The 17,029-nt window shown below is 43.7% G+C and overlaps 1 protein-coding gene across 6 annotated transcripts in view; it reads left to right on the top strand.

The window, feature by feature from the left end:
- Positions 1-17,029, top strand: part of mindy2 (MINDY lysine 48 deubiquitinase 2) — a 91,969-nt gene that overhangs the window by 52,317 nt on the left and 22,623 nt on the right. For 2 of the 6 annotated variants that reach the window (XM_069910295.1, XM_069910293.1), the window contains exon 7: positions 8,230-8,403. In XM_069910295.1, the coding sequence (XP_069766396.1) occupies positions 8,230-8,403 (174 nt within the window). Of the gene's footprint in view, positions 1-8,229; positions 8,404-13,620; positions 13,798-17,029 lie in introns of all 6 variants that reach the window. The other 4 variants (XM_069910290.1, XM_069910291.1, XM_069910292.1 and 1 more) reach the window with 4 other exon arrangements.

Raw genomic sequence — 17,029 nt, forward strand, 5'->3', positions numbered from 1 at the left:
TCTGGTCCTAGACTCTCCCACAGCTGGAAATATCTGCTCCACGTCCACTCTGTCCAGCCCTTCCCCATATTCAGTATTTGTCAATGATATCCCCCCACCTCCCGTCCTTCCAAACTCTAATGCTCTTCATACACTAATTCTCTTATCCCAGGGATAATCGTGAACCTCCTCTGGACCCTCCCCAATGCCTTGGATATGGCACTCGCAATACTCCATATGTGATCTGGCAAAGCCGAAGCATTATATCCTTCCTTTTACATTCTAGTCCTCAAAATAAATGCTACTGTGCATTTGGCTTCCTTACTACCAATTCAACTTGCGTTAATATTTAGGCAATTGTGCACGAGGGCTCCCAAGTCCCTTTGGACCTTCATTTTCTGAATTCCCTCCTCCTTTAGAAAATAGCCTTTATTCCTTCTGCTAAAACGCAGGACCTAACTCTTCCTCACACTGTATTCCATCTGCCACTATGCCCATTCTTCCAACCTGTCAAAGTCTCTCTGCAGGCTCCTTGCTTCCTCAAAACTGCCTGCACCTCCACCTATCTACAAACTTGGCCACAAAGTTTCAAAATTTCCAAATTCAGTCATCCAAATCATTCACATATAATGTGAGAAGCAGAGGACCCAACTCCTGCAGAACGCCACGAGTCACTGACAACTAGCCAGTAAAGGTCCCCTTTATTCCCACTCCTTGCCTTCTGCCAACAGCCAATTTTCAATCGATGCTCATACCTTTCCTGTAACACCATGGGTTTCCCATCTTGTTTAGGAACCTCTTGTGGCACCTTCTGAAAAATAAAGTCAACAACCTCCATTGACTCTCATTTGTTGCTTTAACCACTTCTGCTTGTTACTTCTTCAACAAGCTCCAACAGATTGGTCAGCCAAGGTCTCTTATGAAAGAAGTGAAGCTGGCTTTAGCATATTTTGTCATGTATCAAGTATCCCGAAACCTCATCCTTAATAATGCACTCTAGAAAATTGACAACCACTGAAGTTAGGCTAACTAACCTATAATTTCCTGTTTTGAATGGAGTTGCTGGCTTTCAAACAAAAAAGGATAAAGCTATCAGTTTTTTTTGTTTAATTTCCAGTACAGGTAGACCCTCACTTAGTTCTGGTACTTGCATCGTAAGACAAAATTATCGTAAGTAGAAACAATACTGACGTCCCTACTCCTGCCAGGAGCCTGACCATCATGAGCTGTGTTCTGGCCATCCCTGCTCTAGATGCTCCCTATGCCTTGTTCAGAAGAGCTTCAGGTTCATTCTTTCAGGAATCATCCACCAAAATGACAAAAATGATTGGAGACACAGAGATTCTGAAAGTGGAAAGAGGTGTCAGAAATAGTCCAAGTGAGAAAATGCCACTGTGTATATTTAATGAGAAACGTTTGTATATATTTTGATTGACATGGTTCACACTATGAAAAATAAAAAGTTATTTTAAAAAAAGAAATAGTCCAAGCAAATCCACTTGGATGATTTCCTGCATTTATCCCCCCTTTCTGACCATCGTAACTTGGAAATATCGTAAGTCGGAACATTAGAAGTCAGGGTCGGATTTAGGACCTTTCGATGCAGCCGTTTTGGCGCGAACGATTTGGCGCAGCCCGATTTGCCGCAGACCCATTTAAGCGCAAAACTATTTTGACGCATATTCAGGCTCAGTTAAAAGCATTAATGAAAGCAAGATTGGAATTGATCATACTTTATTATGTTTACATGGAACTAAAAAAATGTTTATTCTCTGTAATAAAAATGTTAGATAGTGATAAGTTAATTACGAAAAATCTAAAATATGACCTTTATTCAAAATTATGGGCTTAATCCCTCTTAAATACTCAACATAATCTCTCCCATAAATCTTCTTATGAGTGTTTGTATTCGAGCGTCTGCTTCCTTGAATTTCTTTAATTTCAACGGAATGTCATTTCCTGCTACAAGAAACTCACAGTAAACGTCCCTTCCTCTCTGAACTTTTCGTAAACTATTGATAAATTTCCAAATAACTGGATGTTCCACTCCAAGTTCACACTGCAATCTCCTGTGAGCAGCTTCTGCATGTTTGTTTGTTCTGTCCTCATTGTTTAAAGTTCTTTCACATAAATTCCACATTCCAACTGGAAAAAGTGGCGGACTCCTACCATTTCCTCTGTGTAATCTTCTCCCTACATAGTTATCCTCGAACCAGTCCAGTTGCAGTTCATCTGGAAGCGCATCAGCCAAATGTTCAATAGCTTCATCAATGTTTTCAGTCGGAATAAATGATCATTTTAGCTCTCAAAGAAAACTCCGAGTCAATGTTAAACCTACTCAAGTGTTCCAACTGATGAGATGTTTTCTCATATTTTGAGCCAGGTGAAAAAGACATCCCCTGATTTCCGCAGAAAGAAAATGCTGCTGTAAACTTTTGAAATTTGCAAGTTCAAAGTCACAGTTGATAATGTCTGGGTGGCATTCAGGCTGTATTTCCAGAACCATTTCAAATAATTTATCATGTTGTTCGTAACTTATTTGGGAGTAAAGCAATCAACAGTGGGAACACACCTTTATGTATTTCCCCTAAAATAACATAAACTTGTGAAAATAGAGGTGGTGAAATTTTGAATGTTCCATCAATATATAACTTTTTTGCTTGTTTCAGAAACTCGGCATTCCTTTTTCTTCCAAATATAAGAATTCTGCAGGGGGTGTTGGCTAGTAAAAATTGTTCTTCATTATATTCATCAACAGAATATGTTTTAAAGCTATCTGGAATTACAAGTTCTTCTAAATTTCTTAGATTTACTGGGTAAACAGCAATTTCTTTCTTTGTCCTACAGACCATTTTCTTCAGCGGTCTGTTGTTAGGCATCGTTCCTTGGCAAGCTTCAGGCAAATTTTCTAGGCACTCATTAATCACTTTGTGCAGTTCCCTTGACAGATTCAGCAGCTCGTACTTATATCTTTGAAATGACGGTGTCTCTTTCCACCTTCGACGCCAAAGTTGCATCCGAATGTTCATTAATTTGTTTCACTAGTTCACCATTTCTAGCGTGAATTCAAGCTTTGCAAATGTCCTTCCTCTCACATCTCCCAAACTTTATCTTATTAGCAGCTTATCTATCAAAAGTGTACATATAGCCATTGTATGAGTACTTTTCATTCCACGTTTTGTCAAAATTGTTGATGGTATTTTAATGCGTGTAATAACTACTTGGCACCTCTTATTTATTAGTTTTGCGCCGAAATAGGTCTGCGCCAAATCGCTCACGTCAAAATGACTCTGCCGAATGGTTCCATTCCGGTCAGGGTCTATCTGTACATATTTCGCTAAGAATCTGACCCTTCAACAGTGGATAACCTTTTTATTAGCACAAGTTGTCAAAGCTGATGGGTGAGTGGGGTCTCTGGATGTCACATCGACAGGTCTGGTTGTGATCCACACACTTCTCTGTTGTGAGATGTCCACTGGACCACCTTGGTGGTTAGAAACCAAAAGGAGCAAGGCTGGTCCAAAATCAGTATTATAAAAACTGGCTGTAATTTTGGTACATCCTGAAACAACCACCTTTCTGAAAAGATAAGATTAAACTGTGGAACTGGAAACTTGAAAACAAAATTCTGTAAACAGTCGGCAGGTCAGGCAGTCCCTGTGGAAAGATAAACTAAACGTATTGAAGAACTTCCCCAATTCTGTTGAAGGGACTTACACTTTAAATATTAACATTTTCCACAGATGCTGGCCAACTTACTGAGTGTATACAACATTTTCTGTGTGTATTTTCGCTCGACTTTCTCTCCCTAGGTGGAGAGGGAAAAGGAATTTCTTGCATAGATTGAAAAGACAAATATCTATGTAATGAATGATTGGAATTGGGTGTTGATCTTTAGTCACAGCTTTAAGTTTCAAGGAAAATGGGGAAAACCTAATAGCAGTGTGTGTGGGGTCAGTGGATGTGTTTGGGTGTGTGTACGTGGGGGTTTATGTGGTGTGGATTGGAGGATGTGGGGGTGTGATTGTGGTGTGGGTTGGAGGATGTGTGGAGGTGTGATTGTGGTGTGGGTTGGAGGATGTGTGGAGGTGTGATTGTGTGTGGTGTGGGTTGGAGGATGTGTGGGGCTGTGTGTGGGGGTGTAATTGTGGTGTGGGTTGGAGGGTGGGGGTGTGATTGTGTGGTGTGGGTTGGAGGATGTGTGGGGCTGTGTGTGGAGGTGTGATTGTGTGTGGTGTGGGTTGGAAGATGTGTGGGGCTGTGTGTGGAGGTGTGATTGTGTGAGGTGTGGGTTGGAGGATGTGTGGGGCTGTGTGTGGGGGTGTGATTGTGTGGTGTGGGTTGCAGGATGTGTGGGGCTGCGTTTGGAGGTGTGATTGTGTGTGATGTGGGTTGGAGGATGTGTGGGGCTGTGTGTGGAGGTGTGATTGTGTGAGGTGTGGGTTGGAGGGTGTGTGGGGGTGTGATTGTGTGTGGTGTGGGTTGCAGGATGTGTGGGGCTGCGTGTGGAGGTGTGATTGTGTGAGGTGTGGGTTGGAGGGTGTGTGGGGCTGCGTGTGGAGGTGTGATTGTGTGTGATGTGGGTTGGAGGATGTGTGGGGCTGTGTGTGGAGGTGTGATTGTGTGAGGTGTGGGTTGGAGGGTGTGTGGGGGTGTGATTGTGTGTGATGTGGGTTGGAGGATGTGTGGGGCTGTGTGTGGAGGTGTGATTGTGTGAGGTGTGGGTTGGAGGGTGTGTGGGGGTGTGATTGTGTGTGATGTGGGTTGGAGGATGTGTGGGGCTGTGTGTGGGGGTGTGATTGTGTGGTGTGGGTTGCAGGATGTGTGGGGCTGCGTGTGGAGGTGTGATTGTGTGTGATGTGGGTTGGAGGATGTGTGGGGCTGTGTGTGGGGGTGTGATTGTGTGGTGTGGGTTGCAGGATGTGTGGGGCTGTGTGTGGAGGTGTGATTGTGTGAGGTGTGGGTTGGAGGGTGTGTGGGGGTGTGATTGTGTGTGATGTGGGTTGGAGGATGTGTGGGGCTGTGTGTGGGGGTGTGATTGTGTGTGGTGTGGGTTGGAGGATGTGTGGGGCTGTGTGTGGTGGTGTGTGTGAGAGACTCCTGTTTCTAGTTGTTAGTTAATACTTGCCTATTGCTTTACAGTGGTTCCAAATCCCCATCTGCTCGTTCTTTAATAGAAACATAGAAACATAGAAGATAGGAGCAGGAGTAGGTCATTCGACCCTTCGAGTCTGCTCCGCCATTCAACGAGATCATGGCTGATCTTAAAGTTCAGTACCCCGTCCCCGCCTTCTCTCCGTAACCTTTAATACCCTTATACTGAAGAAATAGATCTAATTCCCTCTTAAATAGATTTAATGAACCTGCCTCTACTGCCCTCTGTGGCAATGAATTCCACAGATTCACCACCCTCTGGGTCAAGAAATTCCTCCTCATCTCGGTCCTAAATGGTTTGCATATTATCCTCAAACCATGGCCCCGGGTTCTGGATTTTCCCATCTTTGGAAACATCCCATCTGCATCCATTCTGTCCAGTCCTACCAGAATTTTATAGGTCTCTATGAGATCCCCTCTCAATCTTCTAAACTCCAGCGAGTACAATCCCAATTTGCGCAATCTTTCCTCATAAGTCATTCCTGCCATTCCAGGTATCAGCCTGGTGAATCGCCTCTGCACTCCCTCCATTGCAAGAACATCCTTCCTTAGATAAGGTGACCAAAACTGCACACAATACTCCAGGTGGGGTCTCACCAAGACCCTGTCCAGCTGCAGTAAGGTATCCTTGTTCCTATACTCAAACCCTCTTGATATGAAGGCCAACATACCATTTGCCTTTTTAACCGCCTGCTGTACCTGCATGCTCGCCTTCAGAGACTGATGTACAAGTACCCCTAGGTCTCTCTGCACTTCCCCATCTCTTAATCTATTGCCATTCAAATAGTAATCTGCCCTCCGGTTTGTATTACCAAAGTGGATAACCTCACATTTATCCACATTGTAGTGCATTTGCCATGCATCTGCCCAGTCCCTCAATTTATCCAAATCACACTGGAGCTTCCTGACCCCCTCTTCCGTGCACACAACCCCTCCTAGCTTAGTGTCATCTGCAAATTTGGAGATATTACATCCAATCCCCTCATCCAGATCATTAATGTAAATTGTGAACAGCTGGGGTCCCAGTACAGATCCCTGTGGCACCCCACTGGTCACCGCCTGCCACTCAGAAAATGAGCCATTTATCCCAACTCTGTCTTCTACCTGCCAGCCAGTTCTCAATCCACATCAATACTTTGCCCCCAATCCCATGAGCCTTGATTTTGGAAGCCAGTCGTTTATGTGGGACCTTATCGAAGGCCTTTTGGAAGTCCAGGTACACCACATCCACTGGCTCTCCCCCATCTATTTTACCTGTCACCATCTCAAAGAATTCCAATAGATTTGTCAAGCACGATTTACCTTTTGTAAATCCATGTTGACTCCGTCCGATCCCTTCTCTGCTAGTCATATGCTCTGCTATTACATCCTTAATAATGGATTCCATCATTTTGCCCACTACTGATGTAAGGCTCACCGGCCGATAATTCCCCGCTTTTTCTCTACCCCCCTTTTTAAATAGTGGGGTAACATTAGCTACCCTCTAATCCATGGGTACTGATCCTGAGTCTACCGAGTTCTGGAAAATAATTCTTAAAGCATCTGCTATCTGAATGGCCACTTCCTTGAGTACCCTAGGATGTAGATTATCAGGCCCTTGGGATTTATCTGCCTTCAATCCCATCAATTTTCCCAAGACCATGTCCTTAGAGATACTGATTTCTTTCAGTTCCTCCCTTGCATTAGTCTCTATGTTCCCCAACATCCTTGGGAGGTTATTTGTATCCTCTCTTGTAAAAACAGAACTAAAGTAAGAATTTAATTGGTCTGTCATTTCCTTATTCCCCATTATATATTCCCCTGATTCCGACTGCAAAGGACCTACTCTGGATTTCACCAATCTTTTCCTCTTGACATATTTATAAAAGCTTTTGCAGTCGGTTTTTATATTTGCCGCAAGCAACCAAATGCTTTTCATTACTGTAGATGTTTTTGTTCTTTTACTGAGGAATATAGCAATTGTTTTCCTTCAAAAATGATTTCTTAAGACTAGTGGTAATGGTACTACTCCCGAGCAGTAATGTGATTCATGAAAAAAGTGAATATTTAGATTTTTCAATTGAAATGTCTTTTATTAATCCTTTCAACAAACTACTTTGCATGCATAGACAATTTTTTTATTCATGAGAAGGGGAGGCTGAGAAAAAAAAAGATTAAAAAGCATTCATTTGAGAATGTAAACTAGACTTTATAAATTATTATTATTTATGTTTTTTGATCAGGACATTTGAGGGTTTTGAGAGGTTAAGGTCAACTGTAAACAGAGTACAGTGTGATTGCATTTATCGATTGTTAGAAGAGAAGCGATATCTATCGGCGTATAGCAAGGGTGACCTCGTAGGTGAGTGGGGATCAGGACCATCAGCCCCAGTCATGGGGGTGGGGGGGGATGTCAACCAGTATCAATGTTTAATTTTCTGCATCAAACCTCCATCATGGCCATGGAGTTTGTGAATTTTGTATACCCTGGTGGTGAGACTTTAGTGGTTACAATCCAAGATGGTTTCACTTTGCTGCAGGGGGTTGTGAGCGGTGGATGGTGTTGGTGGGTGGGGGGGGATTCCTGGGCGACAGGAACACTGGCAGGTGGGCAGAGCTTGGACTTTAGAAAGGTTTCTGGGGAAAACATCGTTTTGTGTTTGTGCACGTGCACAATGCTGCTGGAATCTCAGCTCCTTGGAACTTTTAAATCAAATTTGAGATAATATAAACTTTGGAAATAGCAGACCAGCAAAAATTCATTTTTTTTTCTAGAATGAAGCTACAAATGGCCCAGTACTTTGTGGATTAAAAAAAAATACATCTTCGCTACTAGGCTACTTTTGTTATTCCATAGACTAAGAAAAGTTACCAATTTATTGAGTGCAGTTCATCAGCTGAGATAGCTAAATCTTCTGTATTTTTCTTGGTTATTTACTTCAGTTAAGAGTTCATAAAATGAAGACAAACTTCAACAAAATATATACAGAAAATGGGGGATGGGGAGAAAACTACAGCTGGTCAGGTGGAGAGAGAACTCGTTTCATGTCAAGGTTGATGTTCATTTTCTGAGTTGTGCTCACGTATTTAAGGATGAATTGTTTGTCAATTTATTAGGGCCAACTCTACCTACTGGTGACAGACCAGGGCTTTCTTACTGAAGAGAAAGTAGTCTGGGAGAGTTTGCATAATGTTGACGGAGATGGGAACTTCTGCGACTCGGATTTTCATCTGAGACCTCCATCTGACCCAGATACTGTGTACAAAGGACAGCAGGATCAAATAGATCAGGTATGTCTCACAGTGCAGGCTTTATTCAGACGTTGAAAGGTAAAGAACTGCTGAAGCTGGATGTTTTGAAGTCAAAACAAAATACAGGCAGCCCAGGGAGTATTCACAAGAGGGAGTAAACATTTAACGACATCTTTTACCAATCCGTGGTTAATTTTATTATCCACCCATCTGGGTACAGATTCTACATCTTAATTGGTTTTTATTTTTAAATCTGGATATTTTTAGAAATGCAGCATGGTAACAGGTCTTTCCAGCCATGAGTAGTCCGTGCTGCCCAATTACCCCCACATGATCATTTAGCCTATTAACCCCATACTACTTTGGAATGCAGGAGGAGACTGGAACCCCCGGAGGAAACCCACGCAGACATGGGGAGATGTGCAAACTCTTTGCAGACAGCGGTGGATTCGAAGCCGGGTTGCTGGTGTTGTCTTAGCATGGCGCTTACTGCTATGCTACCCATGCCTATTTCATTCTGCTTATTTGTTTCAGTCACCACAGTCTTTGTGTAAAAACAAGATTCCTTTTCACAAGTTGAGGCTCTGCAATTTCTCCTTGTAGTGTATTACTTGAAGCAGAGCACAGAACAGACTTCTTTCTTTGCTATGCGACCTTTAACCCTTTGGACTCCAGCCATTTTTAACCTTTCATGATATATAATCCAGACTGGGTCCATGGGTAAACTACCATACGAAAACAAGTGTTGCACTGAGCTAACCGTGCCACCCCCATGTTTAACATCGATCGGTTTCAACATGAATGATTCAGATAATATCTGAATCAGATAATACTGAGGTCAGGAAAGAAATGTGGTTCTACATTTGAAGCTGCTGAATTTTAATCTACCTTTCAGATATTTAGTTCACAAAATCACAAGATTTAGGAGTAGAAGTTGGGCCCATGGATTCGTAAGTTGGCCCACTTGCCTTTATTTTCATGATCAACCTTCTGCTTGTAGCTTGCTAATGTGTTCATTGCATTGATCCCATGGATCGCATTGCTCCAACCAGATACATTTAAAGAGTTCATTTACACATAGTAAACTTTGCAATCGTTACTCCATTGCAATGCTTTGTCTGAGTCCTTGCCATCAATAATAAGAAATAAATGTGGTGAAAAGAGAAAGGGGCAGTGGTTAGCGCAATGGTGTTACAGCGCCAGTGACTCGTGTTCAAATCCACCGCTGTCTGAAAGTGTGAATTCCAGTTTGTTCAGTGGACTTCACGGAATGACTTTACCCAAACTTTCGTCCCGGTCAGACTATTTTATTCTGCAGAATTGTGAGCTATCTGCACAAGGCCTCACAAAGATGCTCTCCCTATAAAGGCTGGCAGAGACTGACCTCATGTTTCACAACTTGCCTTTGTTCAGTTTACACACAGGTCGGGTTACATTTAGCCCAAACAAAAGTTTACACAATACATTCTTACCCAGTTCAGTTACTACTAGGTACAAATTCCATTGCTACATAAGATTGACAGCCTCTTACCAGATCTGCTCATTGATTAGTTCAGAGTAAATTCCTATAGCTAGTCGTTGTGCTAATTGGTCCTTTTGAATTGCCTTGCTCGCCTTACTAGAATGCTGCAAAATCTAGCTTTAACTCTCACTGGCTTTTAACCCCTTCCTTCCTCAATAGGAGTTTGCACATTCTCACCGTGTCTGCGTGGGTTTCCTCCAGGTGTCCCAGTTTCCTTCCACCCTTCAAAATGTAGGGGGGTTGAAGGTAAATTGGAGTATTTAAGCAACACGGGCTCATGGGCTAGAAGGGCCTGTTACCACGCTGTATGTCTAAATTTAAATTTAAAGTCTCCAGACTCAGTGATTGCAGGAAAGAAGGGGCAGGGGGCACACTCCTCCCCCTGCCTGAACCTAATTTTTTATTCATGCATCTGCCTGCTCTTTGCTCATGTATTGATGAAGGGCTCTGGCCCAAGGTGTTGGATGGTGCAAGAACTGCTGAGTTTCTCCAGCACTTGGCTGCATTTCCTTAAATAAATGAATACTGTTTGGGGATGCGGTGCAGGGTAAACTCTAGGGGTTGGAAGTTGAGAAAACATTTTAAAAGAATTTTTATAAATCAAGAAGGGAGAAACTAGGCAAAAGGAATGTGGGGAGAGTTCAAAGGAGGGGTTTTTGCAGCTCACTGGCTTCTTGTGAAATAACTGAAAAGGGAAGCAAGGACAACAGTCGCTTAGTCCTTGATTAGGGTGAAAATTGTTCTTAGTAAAACTTGTGCAAACAATAAGTTGCTGGAGGAACTCGGCAAGTCGGATAGCATCCGTGGAGAGAAATGCTGGAGGAACTTGGCAAGTCGGACAGCATCCGTGGAGAGAAATGCTGGAGGAACTCGGCAAGTCGGACAGCATCCGTGGAGAGAAATGCTGGAGGAACTCGGCAAGTCGGACAGCATCCGTGGAGAGAAATGCTGGAGGAACTCGGCAAGTCGGACAGCATCCGTGGAGAGAAATGCTGGAGGAACTCAGCAAGTCGGGCAGCATCCGTGGAGAGAAATGCTGGAGGAACTCGGCAAGTCGGACAGCATCCGTGGAGAGAAATGCTGGAAGAACTCGGCAAGTCGGGCAGCATCCGTGGAGAGAAATGCTGGAGGAACTCGGCAAGTCGGATAGCATCTGTGGAGAGAAATGGTCAGTAACATTTGGGTCAACACCCTTTACTGAGACTAATGTAGAAAAGGATGATATCAACTAGGGAAAAAGGATGGAAAGAAGCTGGGGAGCGACTAAACTAGGAGACGATAGGGTATTGGACAGGGCGGGAGTGAAGAAGAGATATCAGGAAGGTGGGGGGGGTGGTGAATGTCAGAGAGAATAATAAGAACTGGAGTTGGTAAAGGAGAGGTGGAAACAGTGGAACCAGATGGAAGTGGGGGGGGGGGTACTTAAAATTAGAGCACTACAGAACTGTAAACAGACCATTCGACCCTTCTAGTCTATGCCAAAACATCATTCCACTAGTCCCACTGACCTTCACCCATTCCATAATCCTCAATGTTCATGGCAGTTGAAGTATTTTCTGACATTTGAATTATAAGGTCAAGTTGGCAGTGAATCTGTTACGATTTGCGATTGTACAGAAAAAAATAATTGTTCAACCTTTTCTTTGGAATGTTTCCAACTTTGCATTTAGAATCTCTGCTGAGTAGCTACTGTTACGAGTTCTCTCCTTTTGCACAATGGGAGTGGGAATTCTTGTTTTAAATTGTTGTTGTAATGAGTAACTGCAAAGTATTTACTCCGGCATTAAGCAGTTACGCTCTACATTATATGTGTGTTTAAGCAGAAAATCGATGAACAATCAGGGAGAGAAGGAAGTGCTGAGAGGATTTAACGAGTTTAAATGGTAAAAGGTGTGTGCAGAGTAAAATCACTCATCCCAGACAATTGGAACAATGGCTCAATTCATGTCGTAGAACAACTGGTGACCCTGAAATTGAATAATATTATCGTCGCCCTGCGGTCCTCTGTTAGATCATTAGATTAATAAAGACTCAATTTTTATAAGAAAAACCTAAAAGTTTTCAATACATTATAAAAGTACAGAATCTTTTATCCAAAACCCTTGAGACCAGGCACTTTTCAGAATCGGAATTTTTTGAATAGTAACAGCGGTGGTACATTAAATAATTGTGTTGATTTCAGATTCACGTAAAACAAAGACACATTCCACTAGAAGGGTCTCTGGATGGGGGGGGGGCTGCGACAGCGGGGGGAAGGGGGGGGTTGTGGCGGTGCTGGACAGGGAGTCTTTGCAGAGGGTCCACCCCAGCAGTGGACCCTCGACCCAGCAGTCCACCAACCATAGCTCCTGAAGCTCCGGCTGCCCACCTACTGGAGTTCAGGCGCCTTTTCAGAGGATCCTTGGTCCGGTCGTCCATTCATCAGAGCTCCCTACACCCTGGCAACCTGCTCTTGGCTTTGGATCCTTGCTTCAAAGCCTGCCCATCTGAAACCCTGACATCCTGGCTGCCCACCTATCTGAACACCTGGCTGCCTGCCTGTCTGAACTCCTGACCGCGGATCCTCACCCCAACCTACTGCCCATCCAAACTCCTGATTCAGACGCTGGACCGGAGGTGGGGGGTGGGGGGGTGTTTGTGGCAGCACTTGCTGGGCCTGGATTTCGGGCCATCAGGCTTCTGTATACAGCGAATCAGAGGTACTGGATTTTGTTTCTCTGCTGACATCTAAAAAGTAAGGATTCCCAAGGATTCCACTAATTACCTCCATAGACTGACAGGATATTCAAGCATGGGTCACATTTGGCACCAAACACGAGCTTTGGTGTGCAGACAACATCCATGTTTGGTTTTCTGAGGTTTCTGGTTTTCAGAATTTTGGATAAAAGATTACATACCTGTATAATAAGTGATTTTATCAATGCTGTTAAGTAAGAAAGTCTGTAGAAGCTGGGGTCGAATGCAGTACACAAATGTGCTGGAGAAATTCAGGTCACGCTGCATCCACGGAAATGGATGATGCTGTATGGCCTGCAGAGATTCTCCAGCACTTTGTATATTGCACTTCATAATGCTGCTCTCTTGCTGTAGTTTATTGAAGCTAACGAATAGGTTCTTTCATTCTTGCTTCTGACGAGTGCATTTTCCACCTGAAGGTGAAGTTTTCTGATGTGGCTTCTTCACCAGTTTAAAGATCCCAGCTTTTATATAACTCAATTTGTGCAATCTTGTGTTCTTCAGAATCTGCTCTCTGACCAAAGAAAACAGTACTCCAATAATCCACATCTGATAGAAAGGAATATGAGAATTAGCTAAAATTTTAATTGTAGGATTAGAATGCATACATTTTAAATTTTAATGTAATTTTTTTAAATTTAGGCGTCTAACACAGTAACAGGCCCTTTTGGCCCACAAACCTGTGCCGCCCAATTACACTCAATTAACCGACAACCCCCGTACGTTTTGAAGGGTGGGAGGAAACCCACACAGACATGGAGAGAGCGTACAAACTCCTCACAGACTCCGATTGCTGGCTCTGTAACAGTGTTGTGCAGACCACTACTTGCTGCCCTTAATTTTTTTTGACTTAAAAATCAGAGAAGCTCATTTTAAACGTTGAATATTTTAAGAGGGGTTTGACTGTGGAATAGAATCAAGACTATATTTCTACTTTGAGAGTAATCACTGATCCCTTACCCAGGGATTTCCTGATGGGACATTATTTCTTCTCTCAGGATTATCTGATGGCCTTGTCCTTACAGCAGGGACAGCAAAGCCAGGATTTAACCTGGGAGCAGATACCTGAAGGAATTAGTGACCTGGAGCTGGCGAAGAAGTTGCAGGAGGAAGAGGACAGGCGGGCGTCCCAGTTCTATCATGAACAGGAGCAGGCGGCTGCAGCTCAGAACCAGGTAACGGCCCTGTTCCCTGCCACACAGGTGCAAAACACTGAGGATACAGCAATTAGAATGGAGAATGCTGGGATATTCAGCACAACTGGGCAGCATCTGTGGAGAGATTGATAACTTGTCGCTAGAACTGATGAAACTGTTTGTTTGGGGCATTTTCAATCTTTGATTTCAGGTGACATTTTACCAAATTCTGTGACAGTACATCGACCCATTTTGTGCAGTTCTAGTTGTTAATTTAAGGAAGGAAGGTGCTGCCACTGTGACCTGAGCAATTGGCTGATAAAGCTACTGAACTTGAAACATGCGAAGGGAATCAGAGTCCAAAGTTGTAGAATGAAAAAGGGGCAAAGTGAAAAATGAGTTAGGGTGTGCGTGGATGGAAACTATCACCTAAAATACACTATTTTTTGAGTATTTGTCTGAGAAAAGATTTAAATTTTAAATTTAAACTTTATATTTAAATTTTAAATTTAGACCCACAAGCCTGTGTTGCCCAATTAACCCCCGGTTCATTTCGAACAGTGGAAGGAAACCAGAGATCCCGGGGAAAACTCACGCAGACACGGGGAGATCACACAAACTCCTTACAGACAGCATGGGATTTGAATCCACGGTCCTGATCATTGGTGCCCCACAGTTAGCGTAGCATAAATTTAATTCAAACAAAAAAAGTCAGGGCTGTTGAATGTAATTGCGGATATGTCGTTAACTCCCTGACTTGCTCCCAGTGCTTTTATCAATTGACTATTACAAGTTCATCCTATTTTCTGTAGACTTGAGATGGTCAAAACTGCATGTTCCTGCTCTCCCCTTTCCCTGCTCCCCATTAGTCCACTCATCGCACTTTTTTGACCTCCACCACTGATCTCCCTGTGCTCTCTGGCCTATTCTGACCCATTCTTCAGAATTTGTGGCAATTTCATCATCTGTTGGAAACCGAGGCACTGGAATGTTTCCCTTTAATCTCACTGATGATCAACACAGGCAAAGCAAAGGATGCCTCCGCAGACCACTGCTCTACTCACTATACACCCATGACTGTGTCTCAGCACAATTCGATTGCCATATACAAATTTGCCGATGACGGCAGGGTCATCGGCAGAATCACAAACTGCAATGAGGAAGCGAACAGGAGGGAGAGAGATCAGCTCGTTGACTGGTGTCACAACAACAACCTTGCACTTGATGTTAGCAAAACCAAGGAGTTGACTGTGGACTTCAGGAGGAACTCAGGAGAGGACGAACCAGTCCTCATCAAGGGGTCAGCAGTGGACATGATCAAGAGCTTCAGCTTCCTAGGTGTCAACAACTATGAGGATCTGCCCTGTGGCCTCCACGTCGATGCAATCATGAAGAAGACGCACCGGTAGCTATATTTCATGAGTTTGATGAGATTTGATACATTACCAAAGACTTGCAAATTTCTACAGATGTACTGTGGAGAACATTCTGACTGGTTGCATCCCTGTCTGGTAAGGAGGTGCCAATGCACTGGACAGGAAGAGAATAAAGAGATGTGAACTTGGCCAATACCATCATGGGCATTAGTCTTCACTCCCATCAAGGACATCTACAATAGGAAGTGTCTTAAGAAAGCAGCCTTCTGTCCTCAAGGACTCCCACAACCCAGGCCTTGCCCTCTTCACTACTCTGCTACCATCAGGAAAGAGGTACAGAAGCTTGAAGACAAGCACCCACAAGGACAGCTTCTTCTCCTCCACCATCAGATTTCTGAATGGACATTGAACCACAGACATTCTCTTATTTTTGCACTAATTTATTTATTTTTAAATGTAATTTAATAGCCATACTTGCACTGTAATACTGCCAAAAAACAACAAATTTTGTGACATGTTCATGACAATAAATTCTAATTCTGCATCAGTGTAATTTAATACCCTAAAGTGCTGGAGAAACTTTCTCCCTTTGTGTATGTCCCACCATCAGCGTCTGTACTCTTGGCTCTATGTCAGCTTCCTTTTTTTTAATAACCTTAGTCTTGATAAAGGCTTCAGATCCAAAACACTAACTGACCTGCTGAGTTCCTCCAGCAATTCCTCGTCTGTTCAAGATTCTCCCACCTGCAGCTTTTATGCTTCACTCTGCCCTGATGAAGGATTTTGACTCTTTGTTGTTACTGAAGCAGCCACTAGATGGCAAGTGTGAGCATCTTAATGCCTTGTCTCATTTACCCTACTTGAAGTTGGTAGTCCGCCTACCTCGTCGAACTGCGAGCAGAAATTTGGGAATGACGCAAGTGTTGGAACCTGGTGCAGTATGGTGCGTCACGAACATGCCAGAAAATTGCATTTTCACTATATTGATTAGAAAATATAGATATGACGTACGTGCAGGACGGCTCACGAGCCCGTACCTCCCAATTAACCTACAACCCCCAGTGCGTTTTGAAGGGCGGGAGAAAACCAGAGCCCCGGGGAAATGCACGCAGACACACGGAGAATGTACAAGCTCCTTACAAACAGCGTGAGATTTGAACCCCGGTCCCGATTTCTGACGCTGTCGCATCTTTGCACGAACTATGCTGCCCTACACTTGGTGATTTAAATTTCCAGCACATTGAACCTTTGTCCATCTGTTTTCCAAGTGCCACCTCAAATATTGATTAGACTAAATAAAAGTGCAGTGCACAAAAGTACTGGAGAAACTCAGTGGGCCATGCAGCACCTTTAAAAGGCATCCGACATTTAAGGCCTCTTACCTGTTAGCCTATGTTCCTCCCTCCTCTCCTCCACCCCACTCCCCCTACTGCCTGATATTCCACACTCCTGACCCAAAACATTGATTGCCTTTTAGCGATGAGTTTCTTCAGCACTTTTGCATATTACACTAGAACCCCCCCCCCACACCTCACCCCAATATCTGCAGGCTTTGTTTACCTGTATTGTAACATCATCCTTTCTCTACAAGTTTAATGCACAGGAGTGCTGGGGAAGCTCAGTCGGGCACACAGCATTCTTTCTGATAAACGTTCCGGGCTTGAGCCCCTTCATCAAGATGTGAGGGGAAAAGGTGCCTGAATAACACGGTAGGTAGAGGGGCAGGGGGAGGAATGCAAGCCCAGAGGCAAGAGGTCATGGGATGGGAGGTCAGAACAGAAAGCAGAGGGGAGAGGGGATAGATCTTAATGGAGAGAGAAGGGGGTGGAGAACTGGAGGAAAGGAGACAGATGGACAGGGGAGAAAGAGAGAGAATGAGGAGGGTCCCAACAGAA

Source organism: Narcine bancroftii, chromosome 14 (assembly GCF_036971445.1).
Source record: "Narcine bancroftii isolate sNarBan1 chromosome 14, sNarBan1.hap1, whole genome shotgun sequence".
NCBI classification, from domain to species: domain Eukaryota; kingdom Metazoa; phylum Chordata; class Chondrichthyes; order Torpediniformes; family Narcinidae; genus Narcine; species Narcine bancroftii.